Source organism: Scyliorhinus canicula, chromosome 9, assembly GCF_902713615.1.
Source record: "Scyliorhinus canicula chromosome 9, sScyCan1.1, whole genome shotgun sequence".
In the NCBI taxonomy this organism is placed as follows: Eukaryota; Metazoa; Chordata; class Chondrichthyes; order Carcharhiniformes; family Scyliorhinidae; genus Scyliorhinus; species Scyliorhinus canicula.
The window spans coordinates 38,470,733-38,488,398 of NC_052154.1; the positions used below are offsets into that span (position 1 = coordinate 38,470,733).

At 44.1% G+C, this 17,666-nt stretch overlaps 1 protein-coding gene across 5 annotated transcripts in view; it reads left to right on the forward strand.

The window, feature by feature from the left end:
• Nucleotides 1–471: 471 nt before the first annotated feature.
• ap1g1 (adaptor related protein complex 1 subunit gamma 1) overlaps nt 472–17,666 on the forward strand; it is a 168,512-nt gene continuing 151,317 nt past the window's right edge. For 2 of the 5 annotated variants that reach the window (XM_038806532.1, XM_038806533.1), the window contains exon 1: nt 472–647. In XM_038806532.1, coding sequence (XP_038662460.1) covers nt 606–647 — 42 coding nt within the window. In that variant the 5' untranslated portion in view covers nt 472–605. Of the gene's footprint in view, nt 779–866; nt 1,108–3,567; nt 3,697–17,666 lie in introns of those variants that run through there. The other 3 variants (XM_038806534.1, XM_038806538.1, XM_038806537.1) reach the window with 3 other exon arrangements.

Genomic DNA, 17,666 nt, shown 5'->3' on the forward strand with positions numbered 1-17,666 from the left:
TTTTTAGAGCAAAGGAGATGGATCAAGGACTTTCTCTGTCCACTGGCTTTGTATCCCTGAGGGAAAACAATATTATGTAAATAACAAAACAGGAGGCACAGACGTGCTAATCGAATTCTTGCGGGTGCTTTGTGAAAATTTATCAAATCGTCGACGGTCGAAAAAATAATTCTCACGTCCAACGATTACAAAGCTGGCTGAAACTTTATTTAAAGACGGTTTGTTAAAATACGAATTATGCTTTAAAAACAATTGTGAGTTCGTTCTTCTCTCTGTGAACTGGTATACTTTCTTCCGACCTTCAACCCGAGGCACGTGACCCGAATCACCTTCAACCCGAAGCACGTGACCCGAATCGACCCGAATCAACCCGAGGCACGTGACCCCCGAAGCCGCGCCTGGCCCGCCGTGACGTCATCAGTCATTGCCACGCGTAAAGCCGCGTCACTCCTCTGCTGCTCCAGCCACATCCACGGTTGACAGAACAAATAAACCCTCCACCCACGGCCTGCCTGGAACGTTTACCTCCGGGATATAACTGATTTTATTCGTCTCTGTCAATCTTTGCCGTTATATTTCCTCTCCTGCAGTAAGAAAGTGTACATATGGTCCATATTTGGGCGAGAGTCCCTTTTCCCCGGAAAAAGGTCAGTGTGATGTTCCGCGCCCGGTGAAAGGTGCTGAGGCTGGAGGCGCCGCCATTTTGAAGTCGCCCGGTTCCCCTCCCCCAACTCCCGGTCCGTGGAGCAGCCGCCGCTTGGAGCGTTTGGATCGGCTGGTAGGTGGGCCGAAGTCATTCCAGGCTGTGTCAATCTGGGCAGTGCCCCTGAATTGTTTCAGTATTGGGAATGGGGTTATTACTATGTACTGCCCTTCTCTGTCCCGCCCCTCTCCCCTCCTCTTGTGGAAGTTGTTTTCTCACCGGGAAACGGGGCTAGAGATTGGCGGTCGGGGCTCCAGAACGCGGCCCTGTCGCTCTCGGCTCGACTTCTCACCAATTCTTTCCGCCTTCTCAATTGCTGTGATCCCGTTCAACCGCCCTCTGAAAACCGCAGTTCCCCCGTTTGTGTTGACCAACTGCTGAGCTGGAGCAATATTCGTTCTTCGGTGATAATGCGGGAATAATGTTGGTTTTTCAGTAATAAATAGAGAATTTTACGGAGGCAGTTTTCTCATTGACCCCCTCCCCTGGGCCATTGCATTTTCAGAGAGAGAGTTTGTGTGGATAGGAAATGGGAGCAGAGTTGTTGAGATGTGGCCACGGATTTAAGTTCTAACAGTATTGAGTAATCCTTTCCTTTTAATGAGCCATTTTTGTAATTTTTTTAATTCTGTTGTTACTTCTGAAGTTGCACTCTGGACAGGGTTGCTTCGTTAGGCTTAATTAGTTTGCGTTAATTGGCAAATTACTCTAGGGTAATTGCGCTATTCTAGAGATGGAAAAATGAAGTGAATATAATGCCAATGATCATATTAAATATTGGTGTATGGTATTTTTATGTGATAGTGTACTTATTGATCAGCTGTGATTTTCATAATTGACAGCTTCTAATTGTTTATCTTTGTGATAATATTGGTTATTCAAAAAGGCAACACTGATCATATACTTTAAACCAGGAAATAGATACTGTAAGTATTTGTTGTGAAGTAGAACCTTGCGTACCAATAAGTCTCAACCATCTTGTACTAGCATTGGGCAGCTTGACAAATCCTTATTTTGATAGTTTTTTAATTCCATCATTTTCAACCTAATTGGTATGAGTCCAAATTTGAGTATATAAACGTTGAAACGAACACTGAAAGCACATGTTAAGCATAGCCCTGTAACTTTATCAAGCACTGTTTATGTACAATTGTATTTAGATCATTAAGTTTAGGATCAGGTCATTCTTGTGGAATTCAACTGATTTCCTCCACTCCAAAAAGCAATAGGTGGTTTTCTTTTAAACATATAAACTGCAGTGCATTACTAAGTTGCACTACTTTATTTCAGATGTGAAAATGTCACTTGTAGAATAGTGTAATTTAACATAGGTGTTTTGTCAGTGTTCCATTGATATGGTTGCCTGTTTTTTTTTTGAAGATTGAGATAATGCAATGTAACTAGAGGAAAAGGATTGTGCATTGTCTTGACCAGAGGAAAGGTTATTTAGGGAAAAAAGTGCAAACAGACTTCTGGACTAGCAGAGAAATTGTCAGGTTAAAAGTGATTAAAGCTATTTACTGTTGTCTAAAGCAGTATTTTTCAAACTTTTTCTCCAGGGACCCATTTTTACCAACCGGCCAACCTTCGCGACCCACGCCGGCCGGCCTGCGCGACCCACCATTTTCTCTTAACCCTGTTTGTTGCTGACAAAAATGGAGGAAATAGTTTTGGGTCCCTTTGGGCCCAATGGTCCCTTGCTCGCTTTGGCCCCCTGAAGTTGGGGGGGGGGGGGGGGGGGGGGGGGGGGGGGGGGGGGAAGGCTACGACAATATATATTTTTTAAAAATGTGGCCACATTTTAAAAATTGTTCCTGGCCATTTTGAAGGCCGCTTGCTGCCGGCATTATTAAAAAGTGGCTGCTGCGTGCGGACTTGCGTGATCGGGAGCGCTGCGACGGACGGCTCCGCGACCCTCCTGCCACCCACCCGTGGGTCGCGCCCCTGAGTTTGACAATGCCTGGTCTAAAGCATCAAAATTCTATAAAATGTACATGTTTTGAGAGAACTTTAACATTCAGAGGGCAGTGACTTTTTACTGTGTTGTAGTGAAGTGGCATTTTGCTGTTGTTTTGTGGGAGCTCCTTGGTTAATTATAATAGAAAAATCCAAACATCCAGTCTCAAAGATACAGTGGCATTAAAAAAAAATGTTGTATTAGGTTAAGGCATCCTTTAATTGACTCATTAAAAAAAAACTTTCTATGTGAGCTTTGATATCAGGCATCGGTGATGAACAGCAACAAACATTTTGTTATAATCATAGAATTTACAGTGCAGAGGGAGGCCATTCGGCCCATCGAGTGCACGAGCCCTTGGAAAGAGCACCCTCCACCCTATCCCCATAACCCCACCTAACCTCTTTGGACACCAAGGGCAATTTAGCATGGCCAATCCACCTATCCTGCACATCTTTGGATTGTGGGAGGAAGCCAGAGCCCCTGGAGGAAATCCCCACAGGGAGAAAGTGCAAACTCCACAGAGACAGCCACCCAAGGCCGGAATCGACCCAGGGTCCCTGTGAGGCAGCAGTGCTAACCATTGTGCCACCCTGCCATTTATAAAATTAATTCCAACTTAAAGTATTTAATGCAACTTTCTGATTTACAAATAGAACAGAGGCAGCTGTGGAGTCTCACCTACAGTAGTAATAGCTGCCCTCAAAGCCCAGCTCAGGATCAAATAGTACATATGTAGAGAACAGTCTGATTTCATTGAGACCGTCGCCGAATGTGGTAGAAAATCTGAGGATAAAGAGTTTGTGGCAGAGGCTGAATACTGTGGCTTTGGTCTTTTCAATGTTCACCTGAAGTAAGCTATGGCTCATTCAGGGTTTTACGTCCCACCAGCAGACTGACAACACAATGGGCCGTGGAGGGAATTGAGAGAGGTGTTGAAGAGGCAGACCTGAGTATTTTCAGCTTGCATTGGAACCTAATGTTACATCTTTAAGGGAAAGGTGGCCAAGATCAGATTCCATGGGGACTTCAGGAGGTAAGTGTCAGGGTGGAAAGAGAAACCGTGGCTCGTGTTGTGCCATTAGCCTAGCATCCAGGTACATAAATCCCTGAAAGTTGCCACCCAGGTTAATAGGGCTGTTAAGAAGACATATGGGGTGCTAGCCTTTATAAGTAGGGGGATTGAGTTTTGGAGCCACAAGGTCATGCTGCAGATGTACATAACTCTGGTGCGGCCGCACCTGGAGTACTGCGTGCAGTTCTGGTCACCACATTATAGGAAGGATGTGGAAGCTTTGGAAAGGGTTCAGAAGAGATTTACTAGGATGTTGCCTGGTATGGGGGGAAGGTCTTACGAGGAAAGGCTCAGGGACTTGAGGTTGTTTTCGTTAGAGAGGAGAAGGCTGAGAGGTGACTTTATAGAGACATATAAGATAGTCAGAGGGTTAGATAGGGTGGACAGTGAGAGTCTCTTTCCTCGGATGGTGATGACCAACACGAGGGGACATAGCTTTAAATTGAGGGGTGGTAGATATAGGACAGATGTCAGAGGCAGTTTCTTTACTCAAGAGTAGTAGGGGTGTGGAACGCCCTGCCTGCAACAGTAGTAGACTCGCCAACTTTAAGTGCATTTAAGTGGTCACTGGATAGACATATGGATGAAAATGGAATAGTGTAGGTCAGATAGGCTTCAGATGGTTTCACAGGTCGGCGCAACATCGAGGGCCGAAGGGCCCGTACTGCGCTGTAATGTTCTATGTTCTAAAACATCCCATGCACGTTGGGTTATCATACAGAACTTGATAGCAAACAGTGAAATGGAAATATTTGGACAGATAACTAAAATCTTGGTGAAAAGGGAGGTTTGCGGAAAGAAGTAGGGAGGGCATTCTGGAGCTTGGAGCCTAGCCAGATTTTGGCATGACGACCAATGATGGAAACTGGAATGCACAAGAGACGAAAAGTGAAATAAAAAAAAAAGTCCTTGGAGTATTGTGTGAATGGAAGAGGCAACGAGTCCTTGGAAAGATTTTAACACACAGAATCAAATTTTAGATTTGAGGCATTGCTGGACTGGGAGTAAACTGGACAGTAGTCAAGCCAACATCGAGGATGTCTGACATCCCATGTCCTTTACCAAACATTTATTTCTCCTCTTTGCAAATGGGCTCTAAATTTGTCAGATATTTTAAAGCCAAACTTTAAAAACATAGATTTTGTTTTTAATGTAAGCAAATAACTTGGGATTTGTCCACTTCCATTTCAGTTGAAGCAATGAAGTGTTTGATTTATAGAAATAAAGTTTGCTCCGTAGTCACACATAGTGTATGAATGGTGTGAAGGTGATCACAAGCCGAATCAACTGCTGGGCACATAGCAGGGCACGTAGCTTGAGTGCATGACTTTTTGCTCCGGTATGCATCAATGAAGCGATATTTTGTTCTTGGATTTTCCAACATATTATTGAAATATAGTATTGGTCTAATTTTTTGTAAAATATTTTTATTCTCCATTTTCACGTTTTCTCCAGAATTTACACCCCACCCACAAGCAGTAAATGGTAACAAGTACAAAGTCAATTTCCTTATCAACAACAATGATCCCATCCTCCCACCACTCCAAACAATGACCCACCTGACAATATAAACATAAACTAGAACAAACCCTCCCACGGTGGGAAAACAAAGGAGAAATAAAAGAGAGAGGAATTGGGAATTGCTATGATCACCATTAACCTATAGAGTTCCTCCCACCCCTCCTCCCCCTAACATTCAATGCCATCCAATCCCGAAAGAGTACCTAGATGAGACCCATGCATTGCAATCTCCCCCCCCCCCCTCCTCCCTCCACTTCCTCTTACAAAAATTCTCTCCCCAACCTCCGTGCCCCCCCCCCCCCCCCCCCCAAAAATCTTTCCACCCTGGCTAGACTCATCGGGCCCTATCCGGCCAGCGTGGAGGCCCCCCGCCCGGGTCTCTTTCCCCCTTGCCCGGCCCCAGGAAAACCAAGAAATCCCTATTAGCACACAAACCCCACATGCACACCCAAGCTCCAAAGAACCCTCATTGCAAGTGAAAGTCCCCTCTCTTCCCTTGTCCAAGTATATACAACGTTAGCTCATTTAGCACAAACACCTGCTGCAGTGAAAAAATACAGTTACGTGAGGCTACATCAGTACATGCCCACTTCTCAATTCAGCAACAGTCTTTCCGCCTTTGCAAACTCCTCTGCTGCTTCCGCCGTCCCGAAATAAAAGTCCTTGGATTTGTAGGTCACTCTCAACTTAGCTGGGTATACTATGCTGCACCTCACCTTACTGATGTACAGCGCTTTCTTCAACTGGCTGCCTCCCGCCCGCTGTCACCAGAAGTCCATATTGGTCTAATTTTTACGAGTTTTTGCCATGATAGAGGAATTGTTGGATGAGAAAAGATCATCTATTTCTCCAACTACCACCTTGGTAGTCTTGTGAAACAATGATGGAGCTGAGATAGCAGTCAATCTCTCAGTTTGTCTTGGATACACAAATTATTGGAATCAGTTCTACGAGACAGAATAAACTGTCACTTAAGCATGATTGACCATGATTGATCAGGGATCGTCAGCATGGCTTTGTTAGAGGAAGATCATATCTTACTAAACTTTTTGAGGAAGTCGCAAGGAAGATTTGAGGGAAGCACAGTGGTTGTCTACATGGATTTTAGGAAGGCATTTAACAAGGTTACACATGACACACTGGCTAATAACATTAAATCTTGGGGTATGGGAAATGTGGCTAGTTGGATCCAAACTGGCTCAGCGACCGGAAATAAAGGGCAAAGATTTTTTTTTTTTTTTGAATGGGAAATGGTTTCCAGAGGCCTTCACAAGGTTCCGTATTGGGATCCTTGCTGTTTGTTGTATTTTTAATGATTTTGACTTGAAATGGGAGGTGTGATTTTGAAATTTTCAGAATGCACAAAAATTGGTCATGTAGTCGATAGTGAATGTTAAGTAAGGGGTTAAGAGACATTGCAATTAGTTGTCTCATTTATGTTAAGTGTGCAATAATTGACACTGATGTGTAAAGGGGCTTCAGGTGGCCTCTGGGTCTGGTGATGTGTAGGGTTTTGTGCAGCGTTTGTTGGAAGAAATAAGTGTGTTGGTGAAAAAGGAACAGAACTTTTGTCTCTTCATACCACAGCATCTAATCCGTCGAACAATTGGTAGCAGAGGATGGTTGCTGTGTAAATGTGAAGGGTTGAAAGATACAATTTTTCCAGATCAAACCAAGGAGTGAGTGGAGAAAACAATAGGAATATATGGCTGAACCCAGGATAAAGATGGCTGGATATGACTATCCTCCCTTATTTTCTGAAAGGGAATCGTACGGCCAATGGAGAAGCGCAGTAGTTATGTGGACTAAGGTAACTGCTTTGGGAAAGAGAAAACAAGGTATGGCATTGGCTCTTTCTTTACCATATGGTAGTAAAATCCGAACTAAAGTGCTTTCTGAGCTGGAATTGCAAGAGTTAGAAGGTCTGGCGACTTTATTATATTATATGGGTAAGATTTATAAGAAAGATGACTTGTTAAGTGCGTATGAAGCATGGTCGGGTTTTGATAAGTTCCCGGATTTATCCATGGAAGACTATATAATGGAATTTGGCAGACTATATAAAAGGCTGCAGAAACAACCTGGAATTTCCACAGTCTGTGTTGGCCTTTAAATTAGAACATAGAACATAGAACAGTACAGCACAGAACAGGCCCTTCGGCCCTCAATGTTGTGCCGAGCCATGATCACCCTACTCAAACCCACGTATCCACCCTATACCCTTAACCCAACAACCCCCCCTTAACCTTACTTTTATTAGGACACTACGGGCAATTTAGCATGGCCAATCCACCTAACCCGCACATCTTTGGACTGTGGGAGGAAACCGGAGCACCCGGAGGAAACCCACGCACACAGGGGGAGGACGTGCAGACTCCACACAGACAGTGACCCAGCCGGGAATCGAACCTGGGACCCTGGAGCTGTGAAGCATTTATGCTAACCACCATGCTACCCTGCTGCCCCTTACTTGACTGTGCTAGAGTGAGCAACATGAATAGACTCCTGGTTTTGACAGGAGTTCAGTTTACGGATAAGGATACCTTATTCGAACAGATGGCAAAAGCTTTACAAAAGTTTCTGGGGAAACATTCGATTCCGATGGCTCTGATGACCCAAATAGGTCAGCCTGCAATAAGGCAGAATATGGAAGATACACTACTAACAGGATGGCGAAATTGGATGGCTACGAACAGGTCTCAAGACTATAAAAGGAGACGGAGACAAGGAAATCATGAAGATAGAAACCCAGTTAGGGGCGGCTCGATGGAGTCCCCGATACGGGGAATCACCGGTGTGTTCCAGTGAGCATCGATGGCGGATTTCTGGGCTGGCACAGGGTAGGTATTAGGAGGTTGAGGGACCAGTTTGTGGATGGGAGGTTCGCGAGCCTGGGGGAGTTACAGGGGAGGTTTGGGCTCCCCCCGGGGAACATGTTTAGGTACATGCAGGTTAGGGCGTTTGCCAGGCGGCAGGTAGAGGGGTTCCCTCTGTTGCCCCCACGTGGGGTACGGGACAGGGTGCTCTCGGGGGGTGTGGGTTGGAGGAGGGTGGATTTTGGACGTATACCGCGTAATGCAGGAGGTAGATGAGGCCTTGGTGGAGGAGCTGAAGGGTAAATGGGAAGAGGAGCTGGGTGAGGAGATTGAGGAGGGACGTGGGCGGATGCCCTGGAAAGGGTGAATTCCTCCTCTTCCTGTGCGAGGCTTAGCCTCGTACAGTTCAAGGTGCTGCATAGGGCCCACATGACTGGGACAAGGATTAGTAGGTTTTTCGGGGGCGAAGACAGGTGTGCTAGGTGCTCGGGGAGCCCAGCGAACCACGCCCATATGTTTTGGGCATGCCCAGCGCTGGGGGAGTTTTGGAAGGGGGTAGTAAGGACGGTGTCGAGGGTGGTGGGATCCAGGGTCAAGCCAGGCTGGGGACTTGCAATTTTTGGGGTTGCAGTGGAGCCGGGAATGCAGGAGGCGAAAGAGGCCGGTGTTCTGGCCTTTGCGTCCCCAGTAGCCCGGCGGAGGATCTTGCTTCAGTGGAAGGATGTGAGGCCCCCAAGCGTGGAGGCCTGGATCAATGATATGGCGGGGTTCATCAAATTGGAGAAGGTGAAATTTGCCCTGAGGGGATCAGTACAGGGGTTCTTTAGGCGGTGGCAGCCTTTCCTGGACTTCTTGGCGGAACGGTAGGGGAATAGGCCGGCAGCAGCAGCAACCGGGGAGGGGGGGGGGGGGTGGGGGTTGGGTTTGGTGGGAGGGAGGGAGGGAGAAGTGTGTACATGGATGTGTTGGATGAAAAATGAAATGAAAATTGCTTATTGTCACGAGTAGGCTTCGATGAAGTTACTGTGAAAAGCCCCTAGTCGCCACATTCCGGTGCCTGTCCAGGGAGGCTGGTACGGGAATCGAACCGTGCTGCTGGATTGCTTGGTCTGCTTTAAAAGCCAGCGATTTAGCCCAGTGAGCTATCTCTTTCCTTTTTGTTGTTTGCTTTTTTTTGGCTTTTGTTTTAGTAGTTGCTTTTGTAGTGGGGTGGGTGTTGTAGTGGGGTGGGTGTTGTTCTTGGGTTTTTACCATGGTTGTGCTGTTAATATTGTTTTTTTGTTTATATTTTGTGAAAACCTTAATAAAAATTATTTTTAAAAAAAGAAACCCAGTGAGAACCTACAATTCTCATGAGAACCATGACAGTGTTTGAAGTGGCACATGACACGGAAGAGTCAGAAGAGGAAAACGATAGTGACCAGAAAGAAGGCATTGTCCTATTAACAAGCGGTTTTAAGGCGGTAATGAGGGTGTTGGTTGCAGAATCCTTCAACTGTGCTGTATTGGACAGTGGCTGCACATCTACTGTGTGTGGGATTGACTGGTTAAAATGTTATCTGGACTCCTTGAATGCTGAAAATCATAACCAGGTTAAGGAATTTGAAAGTTCCACAAGTTTCAGGTTTGTGGATGATACTCTGAAGTCGCTGAAAAGAGTGGTGATCCCTTGCAATATTGCTCGAGTGAATCATTTCATTAGCACGGATGTTGTATCAAGTGAGATATCTTTGCTTCTGAGCAGATCGTTGATGAAGAAAGCACACATGAAACTGGATATGGAACAGGATAGGGCAACAGTTTTTGGAAAGACGGTTACAATAGTGTCCCGACTGAAAATTGTATTCCATTACTGACATAATATTTCAAGTAGAGGTTAAGGATGTATTAATGGTAGTTGAAAATGGGACTTTAGCTGATAAAAAGCTTGTTGTAGTAAAACTGCATAGGCAATTTGCACATCCGTCTCCTCGGAGGCTGAAAAATTTATTAAAGGATGCAGGGGTAAGGGATGACGACTATACTAAACTGATAGTGATCGCTGTGAAGTTTATAGGAAGTACAGAAGGACACCAGCACGACCGATAGTAACCCTACCTTTGGCCAGGAATTTTAACGACATTGTGGCCATGGACCTTAAGATCTGGGATAAAGCAAATAATATATTTATTTTGCATTTTGTAAATTTAGCAACCAGATTTAGTCAATCAACGATTGTACAAAGTAAAGAAAAGAGAGTAATTCTGGATCAAATCCTGGAAAAATGGATCGGGACAGGAATGGGTCCACCGGCAAAATTCCTTACGGACAATGGGGTAGAATTTGCTAATGATGAGCTTAGGGATATGTGTAAAAACATGACTTTCAGAGTTATGAACACTGCTGCAGAAAGCTCATTTAGTAATGGTGTCTGCGAAAGAAATCATGCTGTCATCGATGACATGCTTTGGAAAATTTTGGCAGATCGACCAAACTGCAGGCTCAATTCAGCTTTAGCATGGGCGGTACATGCAAAGAATTCATTGCAGATGGTTGGGGGCTATAGTCCTTATCAATTAGTGTTTGGTAGAAATCCTAAAATTCTGTCCATTTTGGATGACCAGCCGCCAGCTTGGGAGAGGACTACAATTAGCTCTGGTTTTGCTGAACATTTAAATGCATTACATGGCAGTAGAAAAGCTTTTTTGGAAGCAGAAGTCTGTGAAAGAATTTGCAGAGCTTTGAGACATAATGTACGGCCATCAGATGCCGTTTTTCAGCAAGGAGACATGGTATACTATAAGAAAGACAATTCTAATGAATGGAAAGGCCCAGGGAAGATCATAGGCATAGATGGCAAAACAATTATTTTGCAACATGGTAACCAAACTGTTAGGGTACATTCATCAAGGATAATGGGTACCGATTACAAATTTTCAAATTTAGACAGTGCAGACAGACATGACGAGGAACCAGAATCATCTGGTACGCACGTGTTACAGAACTATGAGGACCAGTTAACTGATAAAGACAGGGTTTCTGTCGAGGAACACGACACTTCTGATAAATTAGAACAGGCCATTTTTCCGAAAGGGCAACTGCAAAAAGTTGGTACAAAAGTGACATACTTGCCTGAAGGTTCTAGTCAATGGAAGGATGCAACTGTTATTAGTAGAGCAGGGAAGGCCACTGGAAAGTATAAACATTGGTTGAATGTACAGCATTTAGGGGAGAGAGTTAAGACAATGGATTGGGAAAACAAAGTTCAAAAATGGAGGGCACAGAAACGCAGTGCCAGTTCAGATAGTACATCGGATAGTGAACAGGTTCGCAGGAAAAGGTCGAGAACTATTGAAAGGACATCCCACAACAGAAGGGAAAGATCAAGCAGTAGCAGTACAGAACAAGATACCAGGCGGGAGAGGGGACGTAGTTTATCAAGATCTCGGAACATGAGTAAGACTACGAATACTAATAGGAGTAGAAGCCCACATGCATGTGAGATTTTGGTGGCTTCAAATAAATTAGATGAAAAAGTTATCAAAGATGCTAAACAGCAAGAATTGCATAGTTGGAGTGAATTTGGGGTATACACGGAAGTACCAAATAGGGGACAAAAAGCTCTACCTCAGATGGATTTGCACGGAAAAGGTACTTCCGGATGAAACTTGTAAGACAAAGGCCAGGCTTGTGGCAAGGGGATTTGAAGAAAACTTAGACCATCAGGATTTAAGGGTAGATTCACCTACAGCAGGAAAGGTTATTTTAATGATTTTCTTGGCTCTATTAACCACAAAGGCATGGGAATGCAAATCTATAGATATAAAAGCTGCCTTTTTGCAGGGGCATCAGCTCCAGAGAGACATTTTTCTCCGTCCTCCTAAAGAAGCAGCTAACACAGAAGGGGTACTCTGGAAGTTGAACAAATGTGTATATGGATTAAATGATGCATCTAAAGTGTGGTACTTTTCGGTAAGGTCAGTTTTGCTAAAGTTAGGCTGTTGCCAGTTGAAAGCAGATCCTGCAATGTTTTACTGGCACGATAAAGGAAATCTTTCTGGCATCTTTATGATGCATGTCGATGATTTTTTGTGGGGTGGGACTAATGATTTTGAAGCTTTTGTAATCTCTGGTTTGAGAAAAGAATTCAGGGTTGGAAGTCAGGCTTCCGGTACATTTAAATATATTGGACTTGAAATCGGACAGACTAAGTTGGGGTCACCTTTACGTCGGCAATCTTATTTGGAAAGCATTAGCCCAATAGCAATTAGTCGTGGCCAGGTTTCACAAAAAGACGCAATGGTTTCAAAGATAGAAAAAGAGCAACTGCGAAGTTTATTGGGCAACTGAACTGGTTAGGTAGACAGACTAGACCGGACGTGAGTTTTGATGTCTTCGAATTGAGTACAAAAAAAAATGACCCCAAAGTTGAAGACATAATAAGAGCAAATAAAGCGTTGGCCAAACTAAAAATGCAGGAGTGTGTTTTGAAGTTCCCGGTTTTGGGTGACCTTAGGCACTTGAAACTCATAGTTTATAGTGATGCGTCCTATGCAAATTTATGTGATGGGGTTTCAAGCGCAGGAGGTTTTATAATTTTCCTTTTGGGGAACAATGGTAAATGTTGCCCTCTTGTGTGGGAAATAGAGTGGTAAAAAGCACTTTGGCTGCTGAGACGTTAAACCTTGTGGAAGCGGTGGATATGGCCTTTTATATAAGTCAGATATTGACATAAGTCAGATTTACTGTCACATTGACAAAAAATCCCTGTGGGAAAATGTGCACTCTACAAAAAGTGTCAATGAAAAGAGGTTACGGATAGACATCGCAAGTTTGAAGCAGATGTTGGACAGAGGAGAAATAACAAAAATTAAATGGGTCGACAGTAGCTATCAACTGTCAAACTGTTTTACGAAAAGAGGGGCTAGTTCACGGAAACTTTTGGATATTGTTAATGAAGGGTGCCTGTTTTTGTGACTTTTTATTCTCCAAACAAAAAAAACTGGGGGAAAAAAAGAGGGGGGGGGGGGGAAATCATGTGTGTTTTAGTTTCTTGAAATTTTGTTTTCACCTAATTTTTTTTCTCCAAGGAAGGGGAGACTGTTAAGTAATGGGTTAAGAGATATTGCAATTAGTTGTCTCATTTATGTTAAGTGTCCAATAATTGACACTGATATGTAAAGGGGCTTCAGGTGGTCTCTGGGTCTGGTGATGTGTAGAGTTTTGTGCAGAGTCTGTTGGAAGAAATAAAAGTGTTGGTGAAAAAGGAACAGAACTTTTGTCTCTTCATACCACAGCGTCCATACTATACGTCTAACAGCGAAGAGGGTAGTTGTCTCCAGAATGATATCAGTGGTTTGGTTGAGTGGGTGGAAAAGTGACAAATGGAATTCAATCCAGATAATTATGAATAATCAATTTGGGGAGGATGAACAAAGCAAAGGAATAGCCAATAAATAAGATGTTGAGATGGGTAGAGGAGGTGAGAGACTTTGGAGTGAATGACCACAGTTCCCTGAAGGTGGCAGGACAGGTGGATAAGGTGATCAAGAAAGCGCATCCAATGTTTTCCTTTATTGGGCCAGGTATTGAATGCAAAAGCAGGGATGTAATGCGGGAACTGTATAAAATGCTGGTTGGACCACAGCTGGAATTGTGTGTGGTTCTGTTCACATTACAGAAAGGACATAATTGTTCTGGAGAATGCGCAGAGGCAATTTAGAAGAATGTTGCCACAGTTTTATTGGATAGGCTACGATTGTTGAGGAGGCCAAGGGGAGACTGAATTGAGGTGTACAAATTATTAGGAGTGTAGATAGGAAAGTCTTGTTTCCCTTGGTTGAGGCTAAGACGCACAACTCGTTTAAAAGGGACCTGGATCTGTACCTGCAGTACTGCAACCTGCAAAGCGATGGATCAGGTGCTGAAAAGTTGGATTAAACTGAGCAGCTAGATATTTTTCTCTTTTTTTTTTGTCCATTGCAGATATGGTGAACTGAATGGCCCCTTTTTTGTGCAATAACTTTTCTCGACAACCGGCTCAGAAATAACCTATGGGAAACCCAAGTAATGGTGCAGACGTTTTTGAACCATCGTTCCAAAGTCACCTTCAAAGTTTGCTACACTTAACACATGTCTCAAATGTCCCAAAATACATTTTTTGATGTAAATCTAGCTGTATTGCATTTCAATGAATCAAGAGCCATTGAGTTTACAGCATGGAAACAGGCCCTTCCGTCCAATGTGTCCATTCCACCCAGTTCTTACTATTAAGCTAGTCCTAATTGCCCGCATTTGGCCCATATCCTACTATACCCATCCTACCCATATAACTGTCTAAATGTTTTTTAAAAGACAAAATTGTACCCACCTCTGCTACTGCCTCTGGCAACGCGCTCCAGGCACTCACCACCCTCTGTGAAAAAATTGCCCCTCTGGGCCCTTTTGTGTCTCTCCCCTCTCGCCTTAAACCTACACCCTCTAGTTTTAGACTCCCCCAACTTTGGGAAAAGATGTTGACTATCTACCTTATCTATGCCCATTATTTTATAGACCTCTATAAGTTCACCCCTGAGCTTCCTACGCTCCAGGGAAAAAAGTCCTGGTCTATCCTGCCTCCTCTTCTAACTCAAAACTTGAAGTCCTGTTAGTATCCTAGTATATCGTTTCTGCACTTTTTCTAGTTTAATAGTTTCCTTTCTAAAATAGGGCGACCAGAACTGTACACCGTGTCTTGTACAACTTCAACAAGATGTCCCAACTCCTGTATTCATTGTTCTGACCAATGAAACCATGTATGCCGAATGCCTTCTTCACCACCCTGTTAACCTGTGACTCCATTTTCAAGGAGCTATGAACCTTTGTTCCTAGATCTTTTTGTTCTATAACTCTCCCCAACACCCTACTGTTAACTGAGTAGGTCCTGCCTCGATTTGATCTACCAATTTGCACCACCTCACATTTATCTAAATTAAACTCCATCTGCCATTCATTGGCCACTGGCCTAATTGATCAAGCTCCTGTTGCAATCCTAGAAAACCTTCTTCATTGTCCACTACGCTACCAATCTTTGTGTCATCTGCAAACTTCCTAACCATGCCTCCTAAATTCTCGTCCAAATCATTAATATAGATAACAAATAACAGTGGGTCCAGCACTGATCCCTGAGGCACACTGCTGGTCACATACCTCCAGTTTGAAAAACAACCCTCTACAACCACCCTTTGTCTTCTGTTGTCAAGGCAATTTTGCATCCAATGGCTACCTCCTCCTGAATCCTGTGAGATTTAACCTCCTGCAACAACCTACCAAGCCGGTACCTTGTCGAAGGCCTTGTTGAAGTCCATGAAGGCAATGTTGACTGCATTGCTCTCTTCTGCCTTCTTGGTTACCCCGTCAAAAAACTAAATCAAATTCGTGAGACATGATTTTCCACTCTCAAATCCATGCTGATCGTCCCTAATCAGTCCTTGCCTCTCAATTCCTGTAGATCCTGTCTCTCAGAATACCTTCTAACAACTTTCCCACCAGAGACGTTAGGCTATAGTTCCCAGGCTTTTCCCTGCAGCCCTTCTTAACCAAAGGCGCAACATTTGCTGCTCTCCGATCTTCAGACACCTCACCTATGGTTGTCGACGATTCAAATATCTCAGCTGGGGGACCGGTAATTTCCTCCCTAGCCTCACAACGTCCTGGGATACATTGAATCAAGTCCCAAGGATTTATCTACATTGATGCGCTTTAAGACTTCCAGCACCAGCTCCTCTGTAATATGTACACTTCTCAAGACATCACTATTTCTCCAGAAAATACGGAGGCATGGGATTCAGGGTGATTTAGCAGTTTGGATCAGAAATTGGTTAGCTGGAAGAAGACAAAGTGTGGTGGTTGATGGGAAATGTACAGACTGGTGTCCAGTTACTAGTGGTGTACCGCAAGGATCTGTTTTGGGGCCGCTGCTGTTTGTAATTTTTATAAATGACCTGGAGGAGGGTGTAGAAGGATGGGTGAGTAAATTTGCAGATGACACTAAAGTCGGTGACAGGTGGCAAATGGAGTTTAATGCAGAAAGGTGTGAGGTGATTCATTTTGGAAGGAATAACAGGAAGACAGAGTACTGGGCTAATGGTAAGATTCTTGGTAGTGTGGACGAGCAGAGAGATCTCGGTGTCCATGTCCATAGATACCTGAAAGTTGCCACCCAGTTTGAGAGGGCTGTTGAGAAGGCGTACAGTGTGTTAGCTTTTATTCGTAGAGGAATTGAGTTTCGGAGCCATGAGGTCATGTTGCAGTTGTACAAAACTCTGATGCGGCTGCATTTGGAGTATTGCGTGCAGTTCTAGTTGCCGCATTATAGGAAGGATGTGGAAGCATTGGAAAGGGTACAGAGGAGATTTACAAGGATGTTGCCTGGTATGGAGGGAAGATCTTACGTGGAAAGGCTGAGGGACTGGAGGCTGTTTTCGTTAGAGAGAAGGTGAAGAGGTGACTTAATTGAGGCATACAAGATGATCAAAGGATTAGATAGGGTGGACAGTGAGAGCCTTTTTCCTTAGATGGTGATGGCTAGCATGAGGGGACATAGCTTTAAATTGCGGGGAGATAGATATAGGACAGATGTCAGAGGTAGGTTCTTTACTCGGAGAGTAGTAAGGGCATGGAATGCCCTGCCTGCAACAGTAGTGGACTCGCCAACACTAAACGCATTCAAATGGTCATTGGATAGGCATATGGATGATGAGGGAATAGTGTAGATGGGCTTTAGAGGGGTTTCACAGGTCGGCGCACCATCGAGGGCCGAAGGGCCTGTACTGCGCGGTTATGTTCTAAGTTCCCTAACATCCATGCCTTTCTCAACAGTAAATACTGATGAGAGATATTCATTTAGGATCTCACCCATTTCTTGTGGATGTGCATGTAGATGACCTTATAGATCCTTAAGAGGCTCTACTCTCTCCCTAGTTACTCTTTTGCCCTTTATGTATTTCTCAAAGCCCTTTGGATTCTCCTTTGCCTTATCTGCCAAAGCAATCTTGTCCCCTTTTGCCCTCCTGATTTCTTTCTTGACTCTACTCCAACAACCTTTGTACTGTTCAAGGGATCCACTTGATCCCAGCAGCCTATGCCTGTCATATGCCACCTTCTTTTTGACCAGGGCCTCAATATCCTGAGTTCCCTGCTTCTACCAGCCTTGCCCTTCACTCTAAAAGGAATGTGCTTATCCTGAACCCTGGTTAACACTTTTGAAAGCCTCCCACTTATCAGTCATCCCTTTGCCTGCCAACAGACTCCCCAATCAACTTTTGAAAGTTCCTGTCTAATACCATCAAAATTTGCCTTGCCCCAAATTAGAATTTTAACTTTTGGGCCAGACCTATCATTCTCCATAGCTATCTTGAAAGTAATGGATTTATGGTTACTGGTCCCAAAGTGATCCCTCACTTATTTCCCAAGAGGAGGTCAAGTTTTGCCGCTCTCTAGTCAGGCCATCCACCTACTGAATGAGAAATTCCTCCAGAATACACTCAACAAATTTCTCTCCAAAGCCCCTAATGCTGTGGCTGTCCCAATCAGTGTTGGAAAGTTAAAGTCCCCAACTATTAGACCCTATTTTTC